Source organism: Protomyctophum bolini, assembly GCF_963924005.1.
Source record: "Protomyctophum bolini genome assembly, chromosome: 4".
Classification (NCBI taxonomy): domain Eukaryota; kingdom Metazoa; phylum Chordata; class Actinopteri; order Myctophiformes; family Myctophidae; genus Protomyctophum; species Protomyctophum bolini.
In genome coordinates this window covers 4,949,330-4,976,371 of record NC_137865.1, presented here as the reverse complement: position 1 = coordinate 4,976,371, position 27,042 = coordinate 4,949,330, and the positions used below count along the sequence as shown (strand labels likewise).

The window sequence follows — 27,042 nt, the reverse complement described above, 5'->3', positions numbered from 1 at the left end:
ATTATATAGTTATTGAAATGTATGTATTTTGGCATGGCAAATCCAACGGTGCCAATACAAATTCCGTATGTCCTCTAGTTTTCAAGACGGTGGCCATTGTCTGTCATACAGTAATTCGATCAGAAATAAAGTTTCAACCAGATGTAGTCATAGTATGCACGTCACCAACTAGTAGACTGAGTTGTGCAGCTCTGACTGACTGGAGAATATCTTTTCTCTCTGACTGACTAAAGGAAAGAGTTGAAATCTCCACTTAAGTCTGAATTAAACCTCGATACATTGGCTTTCATTCCCGCGACGCCTGCAGTAGTCGCGTCCACGTCTGCTTCAGCTGCTGCTTGAGGCCTTCTGGGGCGAAGGTGCAGTCGATGGCCTGCTGGGACAGCCTCCACATGGCCTCGGGAGCCAGACCAAACGTCGACGCTGCCAGCTGATACTCCTGAGACAGCTCTGTGCAGAACACCCCCTTATCGTCGGTCTGTCGACAGAGAGATCAACTCGAGTCAGCCCCCCAAACGGTGTTAATTTAAAGTGTCTATGACTTGGCCTGGAAATATTATATAGTACACTACTGTACCATCACACGGGTCTTGGTGAAAACAGTTCACCAAACGGCGAGGGCGTCGCCTCTCTCCACTTGCACTGAACGCTCGCTACTAGGCTTAGTAGGCTAGCAGGCTAGGCTAGCGGTTTGCATGGGGCCATCAGCGGCGGTCTTTATCATTTCAATACATGAGCACAAACAAACTATACTGCACATGAACAATGTTGCTACGACTTAGATATTTGACGGGAAATAAATACCACCTGTTTCTAAATGTCACACAATGCAGGATTGAGAAAAATGTTTTGTTATTGAAAACAAGCACTTCCAAACTATCAAAAGAAAAAAGAAAAGAAAAATAATCAAATGCAGGGCATTTCTTGACAGAAAGTAGCTCTTAACGTTTCTATGGTGACTTTGCAGATAGAAAGAGGATAATTCAAGCTTTTCGTACGGCTGCAACGTTGGTGAGTTTAACATTGTTTAATGCAATCAGACAGGACTTTTCTGTTTGGATGAATGGGCTGTCAAGGCCAGAAAGTAGTTTTTTGCCACTCAGTGGGCGTTCGCGCAGAACTTCCAGGTACGATGATGTCACGCGCATACCCTCTCTATATGGCCATATATTGAAACCCACCTATAGAACAAACAGGGTAATTATCGTTCTACTGCACTGCCATATGGCAGCCCTGACTTGACATTTAAAAGGGTTTAGGACATGTGCTATCCACACTTTTCCTGGGCTGTGTGTGCTCCAGTTCCTGTCGATTTGATCCAATGAAAGCCAATGAAACTGGTCAGATGACCAATGATATCCAATGAAATCAACAGGAACTGGAGCACACACAGCCCAGGAAAAGTGTGGATAGAAGTGTGAGAGAAGGGGACTCTGACCACTTTTTCTGTCAACCCCAGATCTCTTTGCCAAAAACAGCCGCTCTACAATCTCACTGCAGTGCATCGCAACACAGCGTGTTGTACAGTGAGCTTGTAGATCTGCTATTTTGTGCTAATGTTCCCCCCAGAATATAATGTCTTCCCTGTGTATTTCTGCCTGAAAGCCTTTGTCAAAAGGCCCCAATCGAAATACACTCAAATTAAAGAGTTGTTGTGTAATGATTACCGGTACTGTAGTCTTTTTTTCTCCGTCTGCCCTAACATGAAACACTTACACAAATGACCACTGGGTGTCCCCGTTGGTACCAGTACTGGAAGTGGTGTTTGGAGTAACAAGGCACAGTTTGTCCCTTCACATTGGATGTCAGGCACAGTTCTGCAAAAAATAATAACATTAACAGATTCGGGTCAGATCACATGGTATAAACATTTTAGTTTTATAGACAGTATATAAGATGCCGATGTTTAGGATTCGTTCTAAAAACATTAGGTTGTCTGCGTTTGTTTGCGTTGGTCTGTAGTGTTTTACGAGTTACAGTATATTTATATATAAATATCAATTTTGTTTTTGTCTTTACAGTTTTTTCTCTCAATTTTTTCCCTTTTATTATTGTCATTGTTTTAGCTGTCCCTTAAACAATTGATAAAACAATAAAGATATTATGTTGCTGCTGTTCCATATAGAGCTAGTTTAATAAAGCAGATTGAGGCTTTGACCTTTCCTTTTCAGGAAATATCCGAGACCATTCGTGTTTCATAATTGTATTGCCAATTATATATTGCTAGTTTGACCACTTCATACTGTTGTAGATCTGCTATTTTGCAGTGTGTCGACATGCTACCATTTACAATTTAGGGATTTTGGCAGACGCTCTTAATCCAGGACGATTTACTGTTAACTAAGAACAACACAAGGTAATACATCAAATACAGTAGTCTATCATATAGTCATCAAGAATCATAAGCAAGCTAAGAACCTATTAGCTGTCTAACAGTAGATTATCTGTACAGTGAGGATATGAGCATGCATTAAAGAGTGCTACGTGCTATGATGTCTACATAAAATGCTAAATTATGAATCTAATAACATGCTAAATTATACATCTAAATTACATACGTTTAGGCCTGTGCTATGGGCCATATGAAGACATGATGACATAATGGAAACATGCCAACGTTGCTTTTGTGTTTTTTTTTTTTTTTGTCTCACCAAGTGGGATTCTGTTCTTCACCACCTTGTCAACGAGGCTTTGCGACCCGCCCACTTCGGGATGCAAAAAGGTGCCGTGACCAATCCTATGCGGAGGAAGGTTAAGGAGCAATTCGGACTCCTCGCACTGGGATGGGACCTGGAAACATCAGTTACAATGACAATTAACCCATTCATTCAGGAACCCCCTTTTGGTGTTTCAAGGATTATGTTATGCTGTAGCTATTGAAAAACAGCAGAACTACAAGCTCATAGCGCGGCACTTAAATCGTGAAAATGTGGCGCAAATCTTTGAATATATATTCTTTCAGAGCACACGTTTTTTTAAACTCAAATCTTTGCTTTCCGGGGGGACTCTAGTGATGTTCTATAATGCTAGTAGAAACGTATCCTAATACCATAACACAAGTTCCTACTGTACCTCTGACAGATGCAGGGCGAGCTTCATCCCACTGTTCTTGGCTCTCTCCAGGGCAGGAAGCAGGTCTCTGCCATGACCCACCTTTTAGAAAGGACAGCCATCGGTCACTTTCGCAGTGCACAGGACCGTCTCGACAACCGCTCCACAGGTATGTGCTATAGTATACGCACTGGTGGAACCCCTTTTTGGTGTTAGCATCATGTTATGCTTTAGCTATTTTTGAAAAAATTCAAGAACCACTGACATAGAAACATGGCTTTTTCGGAAAACTGTCAGGATGTAGAAGACATTTTTTGGAATCTGATCTCAGGTCAAAATGGGTTTGAACGGGGACCCCCACACGGAATTGCACCACTCACTTCACACGGGTGTGATGTCTTTGCAATTGTTTACTGTTTTGAAAATGAATAAAAAGGTGAGCTTTGGTGTGTGTGTGTGTGTGTGTGTGTGTGTGACTGACCGTTGGGTCTCCACTCAGGTCCAGTCCAACCACCAGACCGTCCGTGGACAGCATCATGTCCTCCGCCAGCTTCACCGTCTCCATGGCGACCTCAGTCCCGTTCCGGCGGTCCACGGCCACCAGAAACCTGCAGAATGAAAACATAATACAATACCGTCACGCAAGCGTCGTTTTTGTCAGCAAATTTAGATTTTAGTTTAGTCTCTTGGAATAGTTTTCATTTAGTTTTAGTCACCTGGAATGTCTTAGTGTTAGTCTAGTTTTAGTTGACTAAAATGTCAGAAGATTTTAGTCGACTAAATCTACAGTTGATTTGGTGGGCCTTGATGCCGGCAGCAGATCTACAAGCCCACAACATGTTAGATCGCCTTGTGGGCTTGTAGATCGGCTATTTTCAGCACGCAACCAGGTGTAAAATGACTTATGCTGCATCTCTTGTCCACTATAGTCCCTTCCTAACATTTTAGTCTAGTTCTTATTTGTTTTTTTTATTTAGTCTTAGTTTTAGTCATCATAGCTTAGTTTTCATGTAGTTTCCAATTCCATTTAGTTTTCGTCAGTGGAAAAAGGTAGTCGACGAACATTGTTCGTCTTAGTTTCAGTCGACGAAAACAACACTGCCATCATGTCATTGCTTGTGTTTGCTGTCGAAATGTTACTGTTTGACACTGGGTTTTTTTTATACGTCATGTTTTGGTTCTGTACTTTGTTTAGACTTTTCTCTATGTAAAGCAACGTGTTTCAATAAGTGTTCTATAAATAACTATCGTTATACTATTCCAAGTTATTGGTTATTTGTCAAGTACTGTATGTGAATTCTTACCGGACATGAATATCTACTTCCTCGCTTTTACACTGCCGGATGGCTTCAATAACCGTTTCGACGTATCTCCTCTTTGTCAAACCTGACAATGACAAAACAAAATTGTAGATGAAAATGTACATGTCTCAATTACGTTATACAGTGAGTGTACACACACTACTACACAGTGAAAAGCAACACAGCAGTACCGACAAATTCGACAATACATGTCGTCTTTTATTTTCCTGGATGACGTTCTCTTGTAGTTTTGGACCAGTCGAACCGAAACAAAGTTCACCTGCTCTGGTGTATCACACACGCATTACTACTAGGCTTTACAGTGAAAATGGTGACCTGCCAAAAAATAATGTGACCATCTTGTGGACTTCACAATAAATAATGTGGCTTGTAATTGTTCCCTACTAAAAATATGTACTGTATAACAGAAATTTGAGTGTGGGACGTGGCTAATGCCTTGCCTGTATTGGTCTCTTCTCGCGGTGTACTTCGCAGTTCCAAGTATTTGACTCCATCTGCTGCAAACTCCTTGATCACGTCTTTGGCTACCTGGAGTGAAGAAAGACAAGACACACAGGGTGTTTACTGGTGTCACATAGGCTAGAGTAGTACTGCCTGAAGAGAGGCTGGGGTTTACTGGTGTTACATAGTAGTTCTGAGTTGTGAATATTCTGAATAGTGAATATATACTGTACGTCCCGTCCTGGCTAAGTAGGGATTCAGTCTTGATGAAGCGGTATATCTGGTTAGAACCAGTGTTGTTTTTGTGCAGCAAATTTTGATTTTAGTTTTAGTACTGTCATAGTGTCTAATAGTTTTCATTTAGTCTTAGTCACATTTTAGTCACCTGGAATGTTTTAGTGTTAGTCTAGTTTTAGTCGACTAAATATCATAGGATTTTAGTCGACTAAATCTACAGTTGATTCAGTCGAACAAAATGTATTTTGGCGGTCCTTGATGCCGTCGTAATGACATTTTATTTTCAAAATAGCCGGTCTACAAGTCCATAACGCGTCACAGCGCAATGCGTTGTGAGCTTGTATATCGTCTATTTTCAGCATGCAACTACCGGTAATTGTAAAATGACTTATACTGGATCTCTTGTCCACTAGTCCCTTCCTAACATTTTAGTCTAGTTTTTATTTGTTTGTACATTTCGTTTTCGTCAGTGGAAAAAGGTAGTCGACGAACATTATTCGTCGTTGTTTTAGTCGACTGGTTAGAACAAGGCTCAAATCCCTAGGTAGGATATAAAGACATTCACTTCCAGCCTCACCTCAGGTGGCGGCTGCTCTGGTGGTTATGATGAACGCACGGTTAGTTTTTGACACATGTTAAAACATTTTTCACATTGGACCAGCTGTTATTAATTATGCCATGATGGACCTAGCCTGGACCAGTAGAGGTCCGTGGACCACAGGTTGAGAAACAGTGGGTTCATTCTTACCATTAATATGTCCTCCTCCGAGTCCACTAACTGATGGATGACTTTGAACACCTGGAAGCATCTACGTACGTATGTGCGCACGCACACGCGCGCGCGCGCACACACACACACACACACACACACACACACACACACACACACACACACACACACACACACACACACACACACACACACACACACACACACACACACACACACACACACACACACACACACACACAGCTAAATTAGTTCAGATAGCATTAAAATCATTCTAACCACGTACTTGTCTTTGACCACAAGCTCCCAATGTGTCGTGATGCAACATGATCATGTGAGCTTGTAGATCAGCTTTTTTTCAAACAACATTTTGTATATTTTTTAAACATTTCAACAACACAAAACCTATATAGGGGGTCCCTGGCACAACATATTTTCAGATGGGGGGGGGGTCAGAATAAAATACTTTTTTTTTCCTTCTTTTTTTAAATGAAAAACTTTGAGAAAACCAACAATATCTGTACCATTCATTCTCAGTGTAGAGGAAGTGATTTCTTTTTCAAAATATTTCTAAACTGGTTAATCAATTAGGTCAGTTAGGCAGTGCTGAGTTGTGCAAAAACCTAAACAATCAAACAAAATGTGAGCAATAACAAAATATAAGCCCCACTGGTCCAGGGTTCTGTGTCTGAATAATGGATGGATAATACAAATATATGGATGGAATAATTGATGTATCAAAGAAATATATGGATGGAAGAATAAAAGGTAAGGCCCACTGGTCCAGGGTTCTGTGTCCGCTGTGGATGGCCGTCATGCTGGGTTCAATGTTCAGGTGAGGCTTCCTGCGGATCAGCTTCTCCATGGTCTGAACACTGACCGACCCGTTCAGATGAGCATGGAGTTCCTGAAAGACACACAATGGTGGAAGCTACGCTAAAACAGTGTTGTTCTTTTGTCGACTGAAACTGAGACGAAAAATGTTCGCCGACTACCTTTTTTTCACTGAGGAAAACTAAATGAAAATAGCCGATCTACAAGCTCACAACGTGTCACGCTGCGGCACGTTGTGAGCTTGTAGATCGGCTATTTTCAACATGTGTAAAATCAGCCATTAAAGACGGCATCACGGCCCGCCAAAATACATTTGAGTCGACTAAATCAACTGTAGATTTAGTCGACTGAAACTAGACTGACACTAAAACATTCCGGGGGACTAAAATGTGACTGAAACTAAATGAAAACTACTCAAAGAGAGAAATGACTCAAACTAAAATAAAAAATGTGCTGCCAAAAACAACACTGCACTATAAATACTAGAATAACGAAATGAAACACAATGGTGGAAGCTACATTATAAGTATTAGGTCATGTTCCTGAATTAAACACTTACGTAACACTACAGTGGTGGAAACTACACTAGTAGCCTACTACTACTACTACTACTAGACATGTTCCTGAGTGACATACTGTACAATGGTGCCATTGGTGCGGTGGAAGCTACATACTACTACTACTGTACGTAGTACGATACATACTATACATAGTACTATGTGTACTATACTGTACATAATCCTGAAGGGAAAACATGTTATATGGGTCTATAGTACTTGCGTACTATAGTATATTATACTATAGTACGCAAGTACTATAGACCCATATAACATGTTTTCCCTTCAGGATCAGATTACGATAGCTGCAACTTGCATATCAGGCCGATACAGAGTAACAAGTTATCTAGAAACCAGTAAGACGCCTGACAGTGACGAATTATTTTTATGTTTTTAGGGCAACGTTTCTCCGCCCACTTTCCGACTATCGGCCATTCGCCTGCTATCGCCGGTAGTCGCATTAGACAAATAATGCACTTCCGGAGAATTCGTCTGGCTGTCGCCCGCTGTTAAAAGTGTGAGGGCAAGAAGCGACCTCGCCTCAAAGGGTTTGACGAGGGCCCAAGGTATAGGGCCGGGCCTTAATTTTCGGGCCTGTTGAGAACTCTAGTCTTCGTGGCTGCCGGGTGCGGCTGCACGAATAACTTTGGGGCGGGCCCGTCTAGAGTTTGAATGGAAAGGGAGTCAAAAGGGAGACATCGAAGAGGAAGGATGGATGGGGTTAGGATCAACATATAGAATGTCAGAACAGGTTCTGACATAATATCCATATATGGAGATATAAGGGTTTGAGGTCAGACGAGTTGCTGGCCAATGTTGATGACATAATATAACTGCGACAGCAGGTCGCAATATCCATCCCTGATGATGTCATGTGATGTCACGATGACCTGGGGGCTTGCCAGGGGTGAGTGACGGGTATTCGAGTTAGGTGTCGTGACAGAGTGACAGGGATTGTGAGTTATAGGTTCCAAAAACGCAAGGTTGCATAGTTAACTGCGACCTTTGGTCACAATAAATGATAAATTAGTAATGACAATAATAATATAATGTATTAATTATAATAAGTGCAGCCACAAGTTAGGAAAACAATCATGTACAGTAAGAGTATAAAACATTTCAAATCGAATAGTCAGAATTACTTAATAAAATATTATGATAAATTACAGCATGATACCATCTCTAATATAAGTAAGCCTATACTGTAAGCACAATTGTGAGGAAGTTATGGGCCTATTTCCTGTACTCCAATACATATCAAAGGAAATTTGTGCTTTATAGATACTTAATTTTTATTTTATTTAGATAGCACATAGCAGTAATAATAAATGCTGATAGATTATTATTATTATTATAGGTATTAAAAGCTAAACAGGAGGACCACATGGGGAAAAAAGAAAAACAGCCCCACCTTTCGCAGCTGCAATAGGCTTTAAATATTCATATTATATTATTAATATTCATAAGTCGTACTTTTGGTACTATTATATTGAATAATGTAAGGCTTGTTGATTGTAGATCTGCTCTGTTCGACTCTAGCGCCAGGCTGAGCCAGCCTCCGCATCTGCCTAGTCTGTGTCACTGATGTGATGAAATATAAATGAATATAAATGATTAAATCTATTTAAATCTTTCTTCAGTTTAATCATTGACTTACCACCTTCGGCAACTGCCTATAAAATGCATCAGCCTCACAATCCATGACAATTTCGTTGGTTTGTTTCTAGCGGTGTGCTAAAGTGCTTCTTTTAACAACACCATCTGCTCTTGTTTTCAGTGCACATTTCAGCGTTGCACTACTTGTCGTGTGACAAAGACATGGGTCCCCGACTCCCCACAACAATATAATCTATTAATAATAGTTCCTGCTCCTGAAGTTGACCCATGAGTTGACCAGAGGCGTCGGCTCTTACAAAATGAACAGTGTTGCCCAGGGCAGGAATTTCACGGCGGCCATGGCCGTCGTTGCCCCTCTCTTTGGCCGTGTGGCCCTAGAAAAATGATATGCCCATACGGCCACGTGGCCGCGGTGCACATGTGCCCCGACCGGCGCTCACAGCAGCTCATTTTACCGTTTTTCCTCTGCGCAATTTTCCAGTCGTTACGGTAACCATGATGTTGCCATTTGCCAAGTGGTTTGATTATTTTGCCTCCTCCCTCAGCTCCTCCGCTCCATGCACGCATACACGCACTGACAGCTCTCACTCACTGATTGATTTATTGAAATATTTATTAACAGTTTGCAGAATTACAATACATTTCAAGCACAAACTCAATACGAAGACTGTTAACTGTGAGTGGACGACCCAATTAAGCATTACACTTGTTTACAACAGGGTCCAGTGGTCCACCATGTTCAATTCATCAAAACATTTAGAGACGTACAAATAGACACTTCTATATTAGGCTATAGTCAAAGAACAGAACAGGAATTCATCATAAAGTAGGTAAAAACGGAAAACAAATATATACAGTGAGGGAAAAAAGGGGGGGGGGGGGGATTCAAATGTAAATGTAGACAAGTTATTGTGCTTTTCTGGATATCTAATGTGGAACGCCCTACCAACAGTCATTAAGACATGTGAATCCCTTGACTCCTTCAAAACTGCCCTCAAAGAGCACCTACGGACGGCTGCAATTCTAAACTGGCCCCAGTAGGCCTAAAATCAGAATCACGGGACAATATTATAACTATGTTCCCAACTCACTGACACCATCTGCTGGACACAACGAGAAGTGCATCCAAATGCTAGCACTGTACATTTGTATGGTATTACAATGTTCTGTTGAATTTAATATTATAATGATGGACCACAATGGAAACAAGCCATAGTGCTTTATTTATAAATCCTCTTAACAGACCTTGTATTTAACTGGACTTTACTATGCTTTTCTTTTCTCTACAAAGTGTTAGAGTATTCGATCAATCTGATTAAATTACTATTTTTCCGTTCCATATGGTTACACTTGGTCTATAATACATGTATTCTCTCTCTGTGTTCATGTCAAGGTTTCTTCTATTATGTGTTCAAATATAATGTCTGTGTTTACCAGAGAAACACCGTGTTTAGCCTGTAAATAAACCCAAATAGTGTATGAAACACAGAGTCAGCCTTCTAAAAACAGTGGTTCACAAAGTGGGGTCCGGGGACCCCCAGGGGTCCTTGAGGCAGTTCCAGGGGGTCCCCAGCTAAATTGACCGGGCCAGTTTTGAACTGCAGCCACCTGTAAGGGCTCTTTCAGAGCGGTTTTGAAGGAGTCTAGGGATTCACATTTCTTTAACTGTTGGTAGAGAAGAGATTTAAAGGATGCAATGGTATCTGCTGTGGCCAAACTGTGAAAACACTATGAATAATGAATACACGACAACAGAACCACGACAGACTTTTCAACAATACATTTATTAAATTCAAACAATTACAGTTTATCATTTAGGCACTTGGCACGCAATGTATCCACAGAGCCATTTACAGTAACATGTTTTATCATTTAGGCACTGAGCCATTTACAGTATCATGTTTTATCATTTAGGCACTGAGCAATGTATCCATCCACAGAGTCATTTACAGTAACATGTTTTCAGAACACCACAAAGTTGGTACGGTGACTTTAAAATAAAATACACGGTACACCATACAATAAAAATCCGCCATTGGGCCAGCCTGTAACCGGAACATCTGTTACACATCAAAAAGAGAACATGAAAATACAATATAGATAAAATACAGATACAAGAATCAAGTATCAGTAACAAAACAAAAACACCATCATCAGTCTTACCATACCATACCATACCATCTTTATTTCTATAGCACATTTAAATAACAACAAGTTGTACCAAAGTGCTTAATAATAATAATAATAAATAAATAAATAAATAAATAATAAAAATCACAACTTCATTTAAAAACAAACAACATACAGCACACAGTGTCACTTTCAACATCAAAAGCTCATACTATGCTTGGAAAAGCCAAAGAATAAAAATATGTCTTGAGGCGTGATTTAAACACCTGAAGAGTGGGGGCTTGTCTTATGTGCAGAGGCAGCTCATTCCAGAGTTTGGGAGCTGCCACTGCAAAAGCCCGGTTCCCTCTGAGCTTCAGCCTTGATTTAGGCACCACCAGGAGAAGCTGGTCAGACGACCTGAGGGTCCTTGTGGGAACACAATAAATGGGTGCCAAACCATTTAAACATTTAAAAACAAAAAGCAAAACCTTGAAATCAATCCTGTATCGCACAGGAAGCCAATGGAGGGAGGCTAGTACAGGACTAATATGGTCACGTTTACGTGTGCCTGTAAGCAACCGTGCGGCGGCATTCTGGACTAGCTGTAAGCGAGAGATGGAGGCCTGGTTAACTCCAATATACAGGGCATTACAGTAGTCGAGGAGGGCTGTCATAAAGGCATGGATAACAGTTTCGAACACAGGGCGAGAAAGACAAGATTTAATCTTTGCCAGCCTTCTAAGCTGGAAGAAGCTCTTTCTGACTGTTTCATTTACCTGTTTGTCCATTTTTAGATCAGAGTCTATCTTAAAGCCTAGATTGGTGGCAATTGGCTTTAAGAAAGGCTCAAGGGGACCCAAATCACCAGGAGGAAACACATTGTTGCTTGGCCCAAACACCATAACTTCGGTCTTGCCGTCGTTAAAGTTTAAAAAGTTTAAAGCCATACATTAACCTGAGGTGAGGTAGAAATCTTCATATTCATACATTGAGGTATAAATCTCCATATTCATACATTAATGAGGTATAAATCTACATATTCGTACATTAATGAGGTATAAATCTACATATTCATACATTAACCTGAGATGAGGTAGAAATCTTCACTGTGGACACTGTGGAACACCTGTGTCTCCATTAGAAGTCAGTGGGGCGAAGAGTTCTCGAGTGACGTGGATTACAGATGTGCGTACACACGTGCACACACAGAGACGTAGACGTGCGTACACACGTGCACACACAGAGACGTGGTGTATTTATTATAGGATATATATTTGTTTCCCCTGGACTGGAACGCGCAACAATTCTACTTATGTACAATTTGGAGATTCCTGGAACAAAATATATTCAGCTGGAGGTCAGGGGTCAAACCCTATCAACCTGGAGGTCAGATGTCAAACACCATCAACCTGGAGGTCAGAGGTCAAACCCTATCTTGGGGTCTTTAGCACATCAAGGTTTGATTGACAGATTGTCACTGTGCTTCTTATATACATCATCAGTGTGATCTCATGATGAGTCACTCATGACCAAATATGGAGTCCACGTCTGATGCCAGGCGTACTGGAGACGGTGGACTCACTCAGACATGTGGAGTAACCATGGATGGACACAGTCATAACTTGACAGTCTCCAGTCCAGCAGAGAGCAGCGTCTGCTCAGCATCTCCTCCTAGGTGGTTACAGCTGAGGTCCACATGCTTCAGATGGGAGGAGGGGTTGAGGGCTACAGCTGAAGCCAGAGAAGAACAGCCTTTCTCTGTGATCGCACAGCCTGACAACCTGCAGAGATATACACACTTTAACAGTTGATGCTCCAGTACAGAGAAAACTCTATTTACCTCAGAGTCTGCAGTACAGATTCACACAGAATAAAACTCTATTTACCTCAGAGTCTGCAGTACAGATCCACACAGAATAAAACTATATTTACCTCAGAGTCTGCAGTACAGATCCACACAGAATAATTTACCTCAGAGTCTGCAGGTGACAATGTGGACTCTTCACTCCGGCACACAGAAGCTCAATTCCAGAGTCCTGCAGGTTGTTCAAAGTCAGGTCTAATTCTCTCAAATGGGAAGGATTGGAGGCGAGAGCCGAGGCCAGAACTTCACAGCTTCTCTCCGACAACCAGCAGTTCTTCAGACTAAATAAAGAATACAACCAGATGAGAAGGGGGGAGAGAGAGAGAGAATGAGAGAGAGAGAGAGATATTTTAAGACGAATAAAATACATATTCCTGCCATACAATTTCCGTTGGCTCATGCAGCATAAGTTTTCCACATAAAACCTTCTCTCCCACTGGGTTTTTAGATATTGATCCAAAGTTCATGTTTAGAACGTTTTGTGCATTTTGATCAAACTGTCGGGGGCTGACCAGCCTGCGCGGGGGCTTACTAACGTCTAGTTACGCCCCTGATACCAATTAAGAATTAACATTCTGGACTCCTCATGCATAGAAGGAGGCATGAGGTCAGTCCGCTGCCCCCCCAGGTTGGCAGAGGAAGTGTAGCGCCCAGGATTACATTAGACAATTGGCACTGGGTGAAAAAGAAAAACTGGGTTACAAAATCGTGGGATAAAAAAATAAATAAAAATAAAAATAATACATTAATATAAATATCATTCAAAACTAGGGGATGACACTGACAGAACACATTCAACCACTCAGTGTCATCAGAGGTGTTTAGTGTTTTAATGTAGTATCTCAGCATAAAGACTAGTCACTGTATCTTATCAATATTAAGGTCAGTGTGAGTTACCATGATATCAAACCTTACTTTACTTCAAATAAAGTACCACCTCCATAATAACTGCATTATAATCACTTACTATAACAGAACGTAACCAAATAAAAATAAAAATGGTAAATTAATCTGACCTGAGAATCTCCAGACAACAGTTTGGGCTCTTCAGTGCAGCACAGATGAGATCCACTCCGGAATCCTTCAAGTCGTTTCCACTCAAGTCCAGTTCTCTCAAATGGGACGGATTGGAGCGGAGAGCAGAAGCCACAACTTCAATGTGTTCCTTCTTGAGGTCACAGCCAGCAAGTCTGTAATTACAGATTAAATGTAAAATCAGAGATGATCAAAACAGAACAGACCACGTTCACTGTCAAAGAGATTCCCTGTGGAGCTGTCTGAAATGTGTGTGTTTGGCAGTGTTGGGCAGTAACGAGTTACTAGTTACATTACATATCACTGTAATATTATTACAAGTGGGCATAAGTGCGACTGCCTCCTTCAGAAGCTAGCAAGAATCTTTAATCAAGATCTTTCATCTAGTTCTTCAGACATTAGCAGGATGTCAGTAAGAACAGAGAACAGAGAAGTGGAAGACAGATGGAAAGCATGGAACTTACATTTAAATGTATTAAGTAACGTGTAAACGTAATGACCAAGCTCATTGTTTTAAAGACCATCCTCTGTACACCCCTTCACTATTCATTGTAGAATAACTAATGAGAACACTAGTAACACACACACACACACACACACACACACACACACACACACACAGTTTGAACCATTCATTCATAAATATGAAGTGAGTCTCACTGAACTGAATTGATGTAGTTTTAACTGAAATAATATTCTCATTTGTCACAATGACAATGTGTATATTTTGAATGAATTAATGCTGCTCTAACATGATTATATTCTTATGACTACTAACCTGGCCGTTTTGCAGTTCCTCACAGCTGGGACCAGTTTCCGTTGCCCCTCCTGGTCTGTGTTGTATTTCTGCACGTCCAACTCCTCCAGAACCTCCTCTGACATCTGCATCATGGAGGCCAGAGCTGAACACTGGGTCTCAAAGAGTATCTTCCCTGATCTGCCCTCTGACTCCAGGTACTGTTGGATCCCCTGACTGACTGACGGGTCGTTCATCTCCATCAGACAGTGGAAGATGTTGATACATCTGTCAGGAGAGGCATCACGATCATCCATCTTCTTCAGGTTGTCGATGACTCTCTGGATCTCCTCTAGACTGTTCTCTGTCTGACCCAGCAGGCCTCCTAACAGACTCTGGTTGGACTGCAGTGAGAGACCATGAAGGAAGCAGACAAAGAGGTCCAGGTGACCACTCTCACTCTTCAGGGTTTTATTCATAGCAGCCTTCAGGAAATCAGACAGGGAACTGTCACGTCCCCGTTGGTCACGTCCCAGGAATGTCTTCAGGACCTCCGTGTTCTTCTGAGTGAAACAGTGGAACAGGTAGACTGCAGCCAGAAACTCCTGGATGCTCAGATGAACGAAGCAGTAGACCGTTTTGTGGAAGAACAAACCGTCTTCTTTGAAGAACTTTGTGCAAAAGCCCAAGTTCTTCAAGTCCTTGTTCACATCAAGACCACACGCCTTCAGGTCCTCCTCATAGAAAATTATGTTGCCTTTGTTCAGTTGGTGAAACGCCAGCTTGCCCAGCTTCAGAAGAACTTCCCCTGCATACTTTATGAGCTTCCCTCTGTCTGCCTCGCCTTGTTTAGGATTCTCCCGCTGTATCTCACCCATCAGGAAGTGGCAGAACAGCTCAACCAGGGTTTTGGGCAGCCTGACTGTCGTCCCCATGTTCTTCACCATGTTCTTCACAATGGTAGCAAGGATCCAACAGAAGACTGGGATTTCACACATGGTGAGGAGGATCTTTGATTCTTTGATCTGTGAGAAGATTGATCTGGCCTGGTTCTCATCACTGAACGTCTTCTGGAAGAACTCCTTCTTCTGGTCATCTCTGATGAACCCTCGTACTTCTGTCATCCTGTTTTCAAACTCCTTAGGGATCTGATTGGCTGCTACAGGTCGCGAGGTTATCCAGATGCGAGCAGAGGGGAGGAGCTCTCCCTTGATGAGGTTTACAAGGAGATCCTTTACTGGGTAAGAGTCGTTGACATTCATGAGGCCAATTTCTGTTTTGTAATCAAACTGGAAATTATTTTCATCATAACCATCCAGAACAAACATGACTTTGAAGGGGCTGCTGCTGTAGTCTCTTGCCGTCTGCAAATGAGTGAAGATACATTTAAGAATGTCTTCCTCAATAAATCTGGTTTCCGCGATGCAGCAGTGAATTAGCTGTGCCAAAGTAAACTTTTGTCCCTTGAGCATATTTAACTGGCGGAACTTGAGCGGGAACACGAGGTGTGGGTCTTGGGGGAAACATTTCTTGGCCCAGTCGAACAAAAATTTGTGTACGAGGAACGTTTTTCCAATACCTGCACAGCCAACGGTCAGCACTGTTCTTATGATTCGTCCAGAAAGTTCTTTGAACATCTGACCCAGTTGGATTTCTGTTCCCTCTCCTGCCTTCTTCATCTCCATCTGTCTGACTTCATGATGGCTGTGGATATCTGTTCTTTCGATGTCTACATTGTAGAGCGGAGCGAAGACGTTTTCAAACACGACCTCAGACTGTGTGCCCAGTTCCACACTCAGATATGTGCTGTTCATGTTGCGTTGAAGCTGCTCTTCATAGTCAGTGATGTGACGATATCCGGGTGTTCTCTTCAACAGACCTGTAGCGAACAAAGCATTTCCATCATAAATTCCATGTTACTTACACACGCGTGCACACACACACACACACACACACACACACACACATGTGCGCGCACACAAACACACACACACACACACACACACACACACCTTACCTCTCAGTTTGGCAGCTCTGTCTCGTCTTTCCTTCTCTCGTCTTCTGTCTCGTCTTTCCTTCTCTCCTTCTGTCAAAGCTGAGATGTGAGACAGTGATTGGTCAGTGAGATGTGAGACAGTGATTGGTCAGTGAAATGTGAGGCAGTGATTGGTCAGTGAGATGTGAGACAGTGATTGGTCAGTCATATGTGAGACAGTGATTGGTCAGTGAGATGTGAGACAGTGATTGGTCAGTGAGGAGACACTATAGGATCATTCTCGTCTTCACATAATGACAGAGATGGATGGATTTATATCAATATAGATTGTAAATAAATCTAGTTAAAAATAAATTAAAGACTCACGAGGTTTCCTGTTCCAGATTAAAGTTACCAGCGCTACTGCGTACATGAAGAGAGTAACAATAATGGCCTTTCTTAATCCTCTGGCTGTTGGTCCTTCGTGTTCTCCTGTCAAAGCTGAGATGTGAGACAGTGATTGGTCAGTGAGATGTGAGACAGTGATTGGTCAGTGAGATGTGAGAAGTTTTTCAGTATTGTAAAATACCCGGTAACCTGAGACCTCTCGTGGCTTAATGCTTAATTCTATGTCAGTGGTTCTCAAACTTGTTCATGTCAAGGAGCCCCTGGCTGCACAGAATTATCTGTAATTGGCCGCCGACCCCCATCTCAAAATATGTTGTTCCAGGGACCCCCACCCAGAAGCAAATATTTGAGTTAAAAACTCTGAAAGAGTATATTCAAAGCTTTGCGGCACATTTTCACGATATTTCAAAAATAGCAGACCTACAAGCTCGTAGCGCGGCACTCAGTGCCGCACTATGGCTTTAAGTCCAGCTTTAAGTCCAAAAATCTGAAAACACACACACACACACACACACACACACACACACACACACACACACACACACACACCTTTGTAAAGCGGGTTATCTACAGCCTCGCTCTGCTCCACACTGAACAGGTTCTTTATCGCACAGGATATTCTTTTAACTTTTCTCCCTTCCTCGTCGTCGCTGATCGTTACCGTCCGGGAGTCGGGGCCGATCCATTCCTCATCGTTGTAGATCCTGGTCTCGTTGGGTTTGGGTCGAGTCCATTTCTCATCGTGGAACCTCCATCGATAGACGACAACGCCCGACTCTGTGACGTCTCCGAATACGATGCACTGCAGCGTGCAGCTGCTGGAGTTGGAGTCACATGGTGCCACGATGGATAGCTCTGGATGTGGGACTTTCTCTGTTGAGGACACAGAATGAAGACATGAAGAATGAATGCACCACACATCTATTATGAACGCGCGCACACGCCCACACACACACACACACACACACACACACACACACACACACACTTGTTATAAGTGATTTTGGGCATGTAAATATGTGTAGTTGCTGGCAATGTTCCCCCTAAGGTGCGCCCGTGCGCACACGCCCACGCCCACACACACACACACACACACACACACAAACACACACACACACACACACACTTGTTATAAGTGATTTTGGGCATGTAAATATGTGTAGTTGCTGGCAATGTTCCCCCTAAGGTGCGCCCGTGCGCACACGCACATGTTTCTAAAGTGTAATGTTAATTTGGTCTTGTTTCTAAAGTGTAATGTTTATTTGGTCTTGTTTCTAAAGTGTAGTTGTTTATTTGGTCTTGTTTCTAAAGTGTAGTTGTTTATTTGGTCTTGTTTCTAAAGTGTAGTTGTTTATTTGGTCTTGTTTCTAAAGTGTAGTTGTTTATTTGGTCTTGTTTCTAAAGTGTAGTTGTTTATTTGGTCTTGTTTCTAAAGTGTAGTTGTTTATTTGGTCTTGTTTCTAAAGTGTAGTTGTTTATTTGGTCTCGTTTCTAAAGTGTAATGTTAATTTGGTCTCGTTTCTAAAGTGTAGTTGTTTATTTGGTCTTGTTTCTAAAGTGTAGTTGTTTATTTGGTCTTGTTTCTAAAGTGTAGTTGTTTATTTGGTCTTGTTTCTAAAGTGTAGTTGTTTATTTGGTCTTGTTTCTAAAGTGTAGATGTTTATTTGGGCTTGTTTCTAAAGTGTAGTAGCTCATTTGGTCTTGTTTCTAAAGTGTAGTTGTTTATTTGGGCTTGTTTCTAAAGTGTAGTTGCTTAGTTGGGCTTGTTTCTCAATGTTGTATAAACCAGTGGTTCTCATTTTCATGCCAAGGACCCCCCAAAATGAATGTATTTGTCTGCGGACCCCCATCTGAACCTATTTCATGTCAGGGACCTGAAGCCCCGTATCGCTGCGGTGCGCCAGGGGAGTAGACTGTATGTTATTGAGAGAGAGAAGTCAGTTGTTTGAGATTTACATCAGTTCAGTTTGTGTCGCCATTATGCCCCTCCCCCTTACCTGGAGTGATCCATTATGCCCCTCCCCCTTCCCTGGAGTGATCCATCACATGGAGGACCGGCTGATCCAAAACATTCTCTAATAAATCTGTCAATAAAATAAAATACCAAAACAAATCATAAAGGACAGACAATAACAGATCCATAACGACAACTTACTCATCTCTTTAAGCAGGTAAGTCTTGCCGTGAAGTCTCTCGTTGATCTCCACAGAATACTGCCCGATGTCTTCTGTGGTCATGTTGTCGATGACCAGCCGTCCGGTGTCTGGGTCCAGCGTGGAGCGGTCTCTAAACGTCCCGTAGTAATCCAGACCATCATCCAGATACCACTCCGCTGCCAGGTTGCGTCCGTGCCTCCACAGGATGCTGGTGACGGCTTCAGGAACAGAGCGGTAGTCTGGGAACAGTTCCACGCGGATGCCTCTGCCTCGTGGTGGAAGGTATTTCACTCGGTCATCTCTTGGCCCTCCAGCTTTAAATCAATACACCTTGGTGTTCTTTAGTGTTTTTGATATTTCAAAACCCAGAATAACCACTTTTCTTTTTTAAAGGCCCAACACTGGTTATGAACATTAAATCTTACCAACAAGGAGCTGGATCGTACTGTAGCCCACGTGTGGAACGAGACAGCGGTAGGTCCCGATGTCCGAGAGCCTCACCCCGGTCAGCCTCAGTGAGATGTTGCCGTGATGCAGCTCCTCGTAAAACAGGAACGTCCTCCGTTTGTACAAGAGGTTCACGGAGGTGGTAATGGGACGTCCATCTTGGAAAACGTAAACGTTCGGTGGTGGCGCCAGGCCAGCTCTGGTCCACACCACTGACCGTCTCTCCATGTTGAGCTGCGGCTCAACGTGACACGGGAGGATCGCCTCGCCTCCCAGTCTGGCCAGCACTGGTTGTGAGGACCCGTTGACCTGGTGTTGTCCTAAAAACACAACCCAAATGAGATAGACTTTATTGTCACCACGAGGGGAAATTTGTCTTGGGCAAAAGTGCAGTAGTACAGTATGTTTTTAGAACACAGACAAAACACAGTAGTAGCAGCAGCATTGTACAATCATTGGAGAGAATAGTCACATGGTATAGTATCACAAGATTAGTAGAATAGTGCACATTTGCACTCAAAGTATGAAAATAAAAAGTACAAAAGAGTAATTCACCAAATAAGAGGTTATTCACAAGGTATGGTATCACAGCGCCTCTAGTGGCTCCAATGAAGTTCGCCCCTCTTCATAAATAGACCATCTTTGGCGTACAGTACAGACAAGTACGGCTGCGTCCGAATTTATTCCCTATGCCCCATACAGTGCACTGCGTTGAGGTTCCGCCATTTTGTTTTAGTGTCCGAATATGTAGTGAGCATTTTTGCACCCTAATGTAATGAAGTATCCCACAATGCACCGGGAATTGTAGGGACCATCCGATGGTCACTACAAAAACGCAGCGAAGCAAATCTACCCCATAATGCATTGCGCAAGCTCGCTCTTGAGCGCACATGCACACGTTTGCGCACGTGCGCTGCAATCTGCATGCATGCGCTCCAACTCAGAAGAGGCAGAAGTTGAACCAGCGAAATAAATGTACTTTTTAATGTTTGTTTTCCTTCTCTTTTCTTCCCTGGCGGATCTCGAAGCTACAGATCTCGAGATTAATGATCTAGTGCATTTATTTGCAATTGCTTTATTTCATTTTTAATAAAAGTATATTCATTTGCAATAGTATTACTATTCTGATTCATTGTATCACCCATAATAATAATAATAATAATAATAGTATTACTATTCTGATTCATTGTATCACCAGCGTGCGTGACGTTAGGAGAGGAATCAGTTGCTGACTTGCTGTAGAATATATTTGCGAGAATAACCTACTTTATCACAAACGTAGGCTAAATATAATGCATGTGAGACACATTCATTGTGTCACGACTCACGAACACATGTTTTATTAATAGGCTATTCATTCATTCCTGCCATGAAATATATAACATTCTTTCATTGAATTGCGAAAAATACATGAAACGTACCTCATTAAGTAATTTATTGGACTGCTGTTTTTGTTAACTACTGTTGGTAATTCTTTACTAAAAAGTAGCCGATCTACAAGCTCACAATACGGACGTCATGTTGCTTATAGATCGGCTATTTTTGGTGTATCCCCCCCCCCCCAGGCTTAGTGGGGCTTCATGTGGTTAATGCTGAGGATGTTTTCATATTGCTGGATAATATGGATATACTATTAATTTAGTTCAACGGAGTGGTTATATTTGTTAAAAAACCAGAGTCGAACATTTCCAACTGACTTCAGTTCACTCGACATGCACGCGCACACGCACACTTCCTTGATAAACAATTAAACATGGAAGCGACTCGGGACGTAAAGGCTCAGTTCAAATGGCCAGTTGGATTTTCTGGGCCGCTCCTAAATTTGAATTAGTGTAAACCTACATGAGCCCTACACGTTTTGGATTAATGGTGTGGTAAGGAGATTGTAAATGTAGTAATGCAGATGTTTAACAATAATGTAACTCTTGAGAGCTTAAAATGAAATCAAATTTCGTTTCATTTTATGCTCTCAAGAGTTAAAGATATATAAGGGTCCATTTGGTTACTCTCTATCATTTAGCTGGGCCGGGACCACCTGGAACCCCCTCAAGGACCACTGGTATCACTAATATCCCTAATACTGTATGTATGGCATGGTGTAGTACAGTTGAGTTTGGGTTTTGCACCCCCTACTGGCAGGAGATATGCTGAGCTGTGTATCTGACAGTTATTTCCTTGAAACCACGTGGTTTCAAGGAAATCATCAGTATAGCCGGCCAGTGAGCACAGGGAGGAGTTTCACTCAGAACGGTTCTGGTTGCCATTCTGCCCAGTAGGCTAGTATAGGTAGGGTTCTCAATGTTTGTGTGTGTTCAGGTTATTCAGGTTTTCCGGGGCCGGGTTCGAATTGCAGCCGTCCTCCGTAGGTGTCCTTTGAGAGCAGTTTTGAAGTAGTCAAGGGATTCACATGTCTTAATGACTAAATATAATAAATATAAAAGAAATAACGTGGAACGCCCTACCAACAGTCATTAAGACATGCGAATCCCTTGACTCCTTCAAAACCGCTCTCAAAGGACACCTACGGACGGCTGCAATTCTAAACTGGCCCCCTTAAAATCTGAATCCCCCCCCCTCGTTTCTTTTCCCTTTTTACCTCCTTTATGATGAATTCCTGTTGTTCTTTGACTATATAGAAGTGTCTATTTGTACGTCTCTAAATGTTTTGATGAATTGAACAAGGTGGACCCTCTTGGAAACAAGTGTAGGCCTAATGCTTAATTGAGTCGTCCACTGAGCTTCGAGATCCCTGGCGGATCTCGAAGCTACAGATCTCGAGATTAATGATCTAGTGCATTTATTTGCAATTGCTTTAGTTATTTTTTTAATAAAAGTATATTCATTTGCAATAGTATTACTATTCTGATTCATTGTATCACCCATAATAATAATAATAGTATTACTATTCTGATTCATTGTATCACCAGCGCATGACGTTAGGAGAGGAATCAGTTGCTGACTTGCTGTAGAATATATTTGCGAGAATAACCTACTTTATCACAAACGTAGGCTAAATATAATGCATGTGAGACACATTCATTGTGTCACGACTCACGGACACATGTTTTATTAATAGGCTGTTCATTAATTCCTGCCATGAAATATATAACATTCTTTCATTGAATTGCGAAAAATACATGAAACGTACCTCATTAAGTAATTTATTGGACTGCTGTTGGTAATTCTTTACTAAAAGTAGCCAATCTACAAGCTCACAATACGGTTGCTTATAGATCGGCTATTTTTGGTGTATCTCCCCCCTCCCAGGCTTAGTAGGGCTTCATAATGCTGAGGAGGTTTTCATATTGCTGGATAATATGGATATACTATTAATTTATTGATAATAATCATTAGGCCTATGTTTTAAGAGAATAACCTTTATCATAAACATATTATAGGCCGCCGCCTAAATGTTGTTTTAAGAGAATAATATCTTTATCATAATAAACATATAGGCCTAAATGTTGTTTTAAGAGAATAATATCTTTATCATAATAAACATATAGGCCTTAATGTTGTTTTAAGAGAATAATATCTTTATCATAATAAACATATAGGCCTTAATGTTGTTTTAAGAGAATAATATCTTTATCATAATAAACATATAGGCCTTAATGTTGTTTTAAGAGAATAACCTTTATCATAAACATATAGGCCTAAATGCCTGGTTTTGAAGGAGTCAAGGGATTCACATCTTAAGTTGATGACTTGTACCAACAATCCCTTGACTCCTTCAAAACTGCTCTCAAAGGACACCTACTGACGGCTGCAAATCGAACCCGGCCCCGGAAAACCTGAAAACACACACACACACACACACACACACACACACACACACACACACACACACACACACACACACACACACACCCCTCCCCTCCCCTCCTCCATGTGGGTGGATGGTTTCCGTGAAACCACGTGGTTTCAAGAGAATAACCGTCCGATACACAGCTCAGCATATTTCCTGCCAGTAGGGGAAAACCCAAACTCAACTGTACTACACCATGCCATACATACAGTAGCCTATTAGGGATATTAGTGATACCAGTGGTCCTTGAGGGGGTTCCAGGTGGTCCCGGACTCCCGGCCCAGCTAAATGATAGAGAGTAACCAAATGGACCCTTATATCTTTAACTCTTGAGAGCATAAAATGAAACTAAATTTGATTTCATTTTAAGCTCTCAAGAGTTACATTATTGTTAAACATCTGCATTACTACATTTACAATCTCCTTACCACACCATTAATCAAAAACGTGTAGGGCTCATGTAGGTTTACACTAATTCAAATTTAGGAGCGGCCCAGAAAATCCAACTGGCCATTTGAACTGAGCCTTTACGTGCCGTCTTTTGTCAGTCGCTTCCATGTTTATCAAGGAAGTGTGCGTGCTATCGAGTGAACTGAAGTCAGTTGGAAATTTTCGACCAGGGGAGGCGCCGGTAAGTACATATCAATGACGCCCACTATTGCAAGATAACCCACATGTCACATTATCATTAGCAGCTCCAATGCATCACTCAGACACCCCCATGGCTATTCCACTGTGGTCCAGTCCAGATCAAGGAAGTATGGAGCGGCTCAGAAAATCCAACTGGCCATTTGAACTGAGCCTTTACGTCCCGTCTTTTGTCAGTCGCTTCGATGTTTATCAAGGAAGTGTGCGCGTGCAAGTCAGTTGGAAGTCAGTTAACTTTCATTACCAGTTTCGACCAGGGGAGGCGCCGGGGAGGCGTAAAGAAAAAGAGAGAGAGAGAGAGAGAAAACACATTCAAATCAATAATCAATGAGTTGGAACGAACACGGGTTGTTATCCCAGTGAAAGAGTAACGACGGTTAGTAAAAAGTGAGGGTAAATGAGAATTAAGTGTAGGCCTACCTGTCACAGGTGTGTTACAGATGCTGCTCCACAGCACCAACAACATGTAGAAATTAATCCGCGACTTTAATGCTGCTAAAACTCCGTTTACTGTGAAGAACAGCGACAGCGAGTGGGCCTCCATCATTGTTCTTGTTTTAGGCACCGAGAAGTGAACCTTCCCCCCTAGCCTATACACTCTTACCCTGAGCCTAAAGGATACCAGTATTACCAGACGACTGACTGTTTGTGTAAGTATAAAACACGAGACAGTAGTACTAGTATCATGTACTCTAGTAGTGTGACTTGCTGCTGGGGCATACCATTATGCAGGGGGGTGTCCCCTTCGGTCAACTTCAGCGTCTCAGACGCATATAGTGACCAGGGAAATGACTTCTCCTCCAAAGCTGTTGTTATGAATAACCGGTTCACGGAGCGTGGCTACAAACACACCGAGTTGGAAACATATCACTCCTTGAGTCCTTAATATAAGCTAAAAGCGACGGACAGAAAGAGCCTCTTGAGCGCTAAACAGAAAAACGCCCACGTTCCACATCCACGTTCAGTAAACAGTCGGCTCAGATCGGAGTCTGCTAGTTAGTTACTTGACACAAATGTATAAAACATTGGGTCCAAACAATAATAAAAAGCCCAACTTTAAAAAGGTACAATACATTAAAATATGTGAATACACAGCGACCCAGGTATGGATCTAGATCTTCTCTGCACCACCCATCTTTATCAACAAGAGGGCGCCCACGCTACAGAATAAGACGCAGAACAAAAACAAAGGAGGCAGAACAGAAACATAGGGCTATACAAATGAATGTAGGCTAGCCGTTTGTCATTGTATTTTCTGTGAATTAACTCAGTTTAATCCACTGATCCTCAGCCATTTTAATTTCAAGGACCCCCAAATTAAATGTAGGCCTATATGAATTAGCCTAGGGTGACAGGGTCATAGGCCATTTCATTATGATTTTCATCTTTGCACTGGGACGTGGGACCTCATGTTACAGACACTAGTAGCCTATTTGTGATTATTTATTTAAGAAGCACTGTTCTGAACCAATGTTCGCCTTTAAATAAAGAAAAAATGTAATCATCCTTAACCTTTAAGCTAAAATAATGATGACCGGGGACTTAAAATCATTGTTTTAATTGATGGCCTTCGATCATGCCCTGCCACTTGGCCTTGTGCCCTAAAAAAGTTGACCACACTAAAGGCCAAGTGGCCTTGCCCCTAAAAGGATGATCCAGGCCTGGTGTTGCCTGTTACTTACTATTAGTAATATACTACTGTAATATTATTACTTTACCCAGTAACGAGTAAAGTAAGGTAGTAGCCTATACTTATTACAATTGTACGTTCTGTAATGAGATGTATTGCAGATGTTTATTGATCCATGCAAATATCTAACAGATTCGAGCTAATTAATAGAGCTAGACCCAATGTATTACAACTGGGTACTGAATAATTGTAGAGACCCTTAGCAAGAATATTCATATTAGACACACATCATACGCACATCATACGGTATCGGCAGATATTCAAAATCAAATGATCGGAATCGGATCAGATCGGATCGAATCCACGACGCTGCCCGGATCCTTTCTGTTCCGCAGATCCATTCCGAGCTGCTCAAAGAGTTCCTGGACGTAGGAGATAATGGCCCCAAACACAGCCGGCCTTCTTCGCACCGGCGGCCCCTCCAGCTTCGTAACGGGTCGAAGTTGGAAGTTGCCGTGGTGAACCAGATCCATAACGGCATTAATAATAACTTTATTTATATAGCACTTTTCTGGACAAAGTCAATGTGCTGTACAACAAATTCACAAAAAAGCAGGAAAATCGAACACAATTAAATAGATGCAGCATAGCAAATCAACAACTTACAGCCAGCTGGCCAACAGTAGAAAGCATATTTAAGGATGCAATATAAAAATAACAATGTAAATAGAGTTCAGTGAACAAACATTCAACGGGGCTGGGTTTTGAGAAGATATTTAAAGGATGCAACAGTATCTGCTTGTCGGAAGGTTTTGGGAAGGGTGTTCGGACAGAGAAGGCTCTTAATTTCTCCCTTGTTTATGCGATGGAATTTCTCGGTAACCTTTAAGTCTCACTTGTTTCATTATTTCATAGTTTTACATCTTAATGTCAAACCCTGACCAATGAATGAGCTGTGGCCAAACTGTCATGTGAAAACACTATGAATAATTATTACACGACATTAATACACAACAGAACCACGACAGACTTTTCAACAATACTTTATTAAATTAAAACAATTACAGTTTATCATTTAGGCACTTAGCAATGTATCCACAGAGCCATTTACAGTAACATGTTTTATCATTTAGGCACTGAGCAATGTATCCATAGTCATTTACAGTAACATGTTATCATTTAGGCACTGAGCCATTTACAGTATCATGTTTTATCATTTAGGCACTGAGCAATGAATCCACTGAGCCATTTACAGTAACATATTTCATCATTTAGGCACTAAGCAATGTATCCACAGTCATTTACAGTAACATGTTTTCAGAACACCACAAAGTTGGCACGGTGACTTTAAAATAAAAAACATGGTACACCATACAATAAAATACAAAATACAAATACAAAATACAATATAGATAAAATACAGATACAAGAATC

At 41.7% G+C, this 27,042-nt stretch overlaps 2 protein-coding genes across 2 annotated transcripts; both read right to left on the bottom strand.

Moving 5' to 3' along the window:
- Positions 1-244: 244 nt before the first annotated feature.
- mapda (N6-Methyl-AMP deaminase) lies at positions 245-8,992 on the bottom strand. Its single transcript, XM_080761034.1, has 10 exons — positions 8,830-8,992; positions 6,561-6,688; positions 5,800-5,860; positions 4,814-4,901; positions 4,356-4,437; positions 3,533-3,659; positions 3,073-3,153; positions 2,652-2,790; positions 1,717-1,817; positions 245-478 (listed from the first exon to the last, which is right to left on the bottom strand). Exons 1-10 carry the CDS (start codon positions 8,872-8,874, stop codon positions 287-289), a joined length of 1,044 nt encoding a protein of 347 aa, XP_080617160.1. The 5' UTR covers positions 8,875-8,992; the 3' UTR covers positions 245-286.
- A 3,524-nt stretch (positions 8,993-12,516) lies between these two features.
- LOC308313891 (uncharacterized protein) lies at positions 12,517-24,531 on the bottom strand (the record flags this gene model as incomplete). The annotated part of the gene is made up of 10 exons (XM_080761218.1): positions 24,399-24,531; positions 19,501-19,842; positions 19,075-19,389; positions 17,469-17,792; positions 16,899-17,012; positions 16,554-16,631; positions 14,579-16,415; positions 13,782-13,955; positions 12,873-13,046; positions 12,517-12,682 (listed from the first exon to the last, which is right to left on the bottom strand). Exons 1-10 carry the CDS (start codon positions 24,523-24,525, stop codon positions 12,517-12,519), a joined length of 3,651 nt encoding a protein of 1,216 aa, XP_080617344.1. The 5' UTR covers positions 24,526-24,531.
- Positions 24,532-27,042: the final 2,511 nt, after the last annotated feature.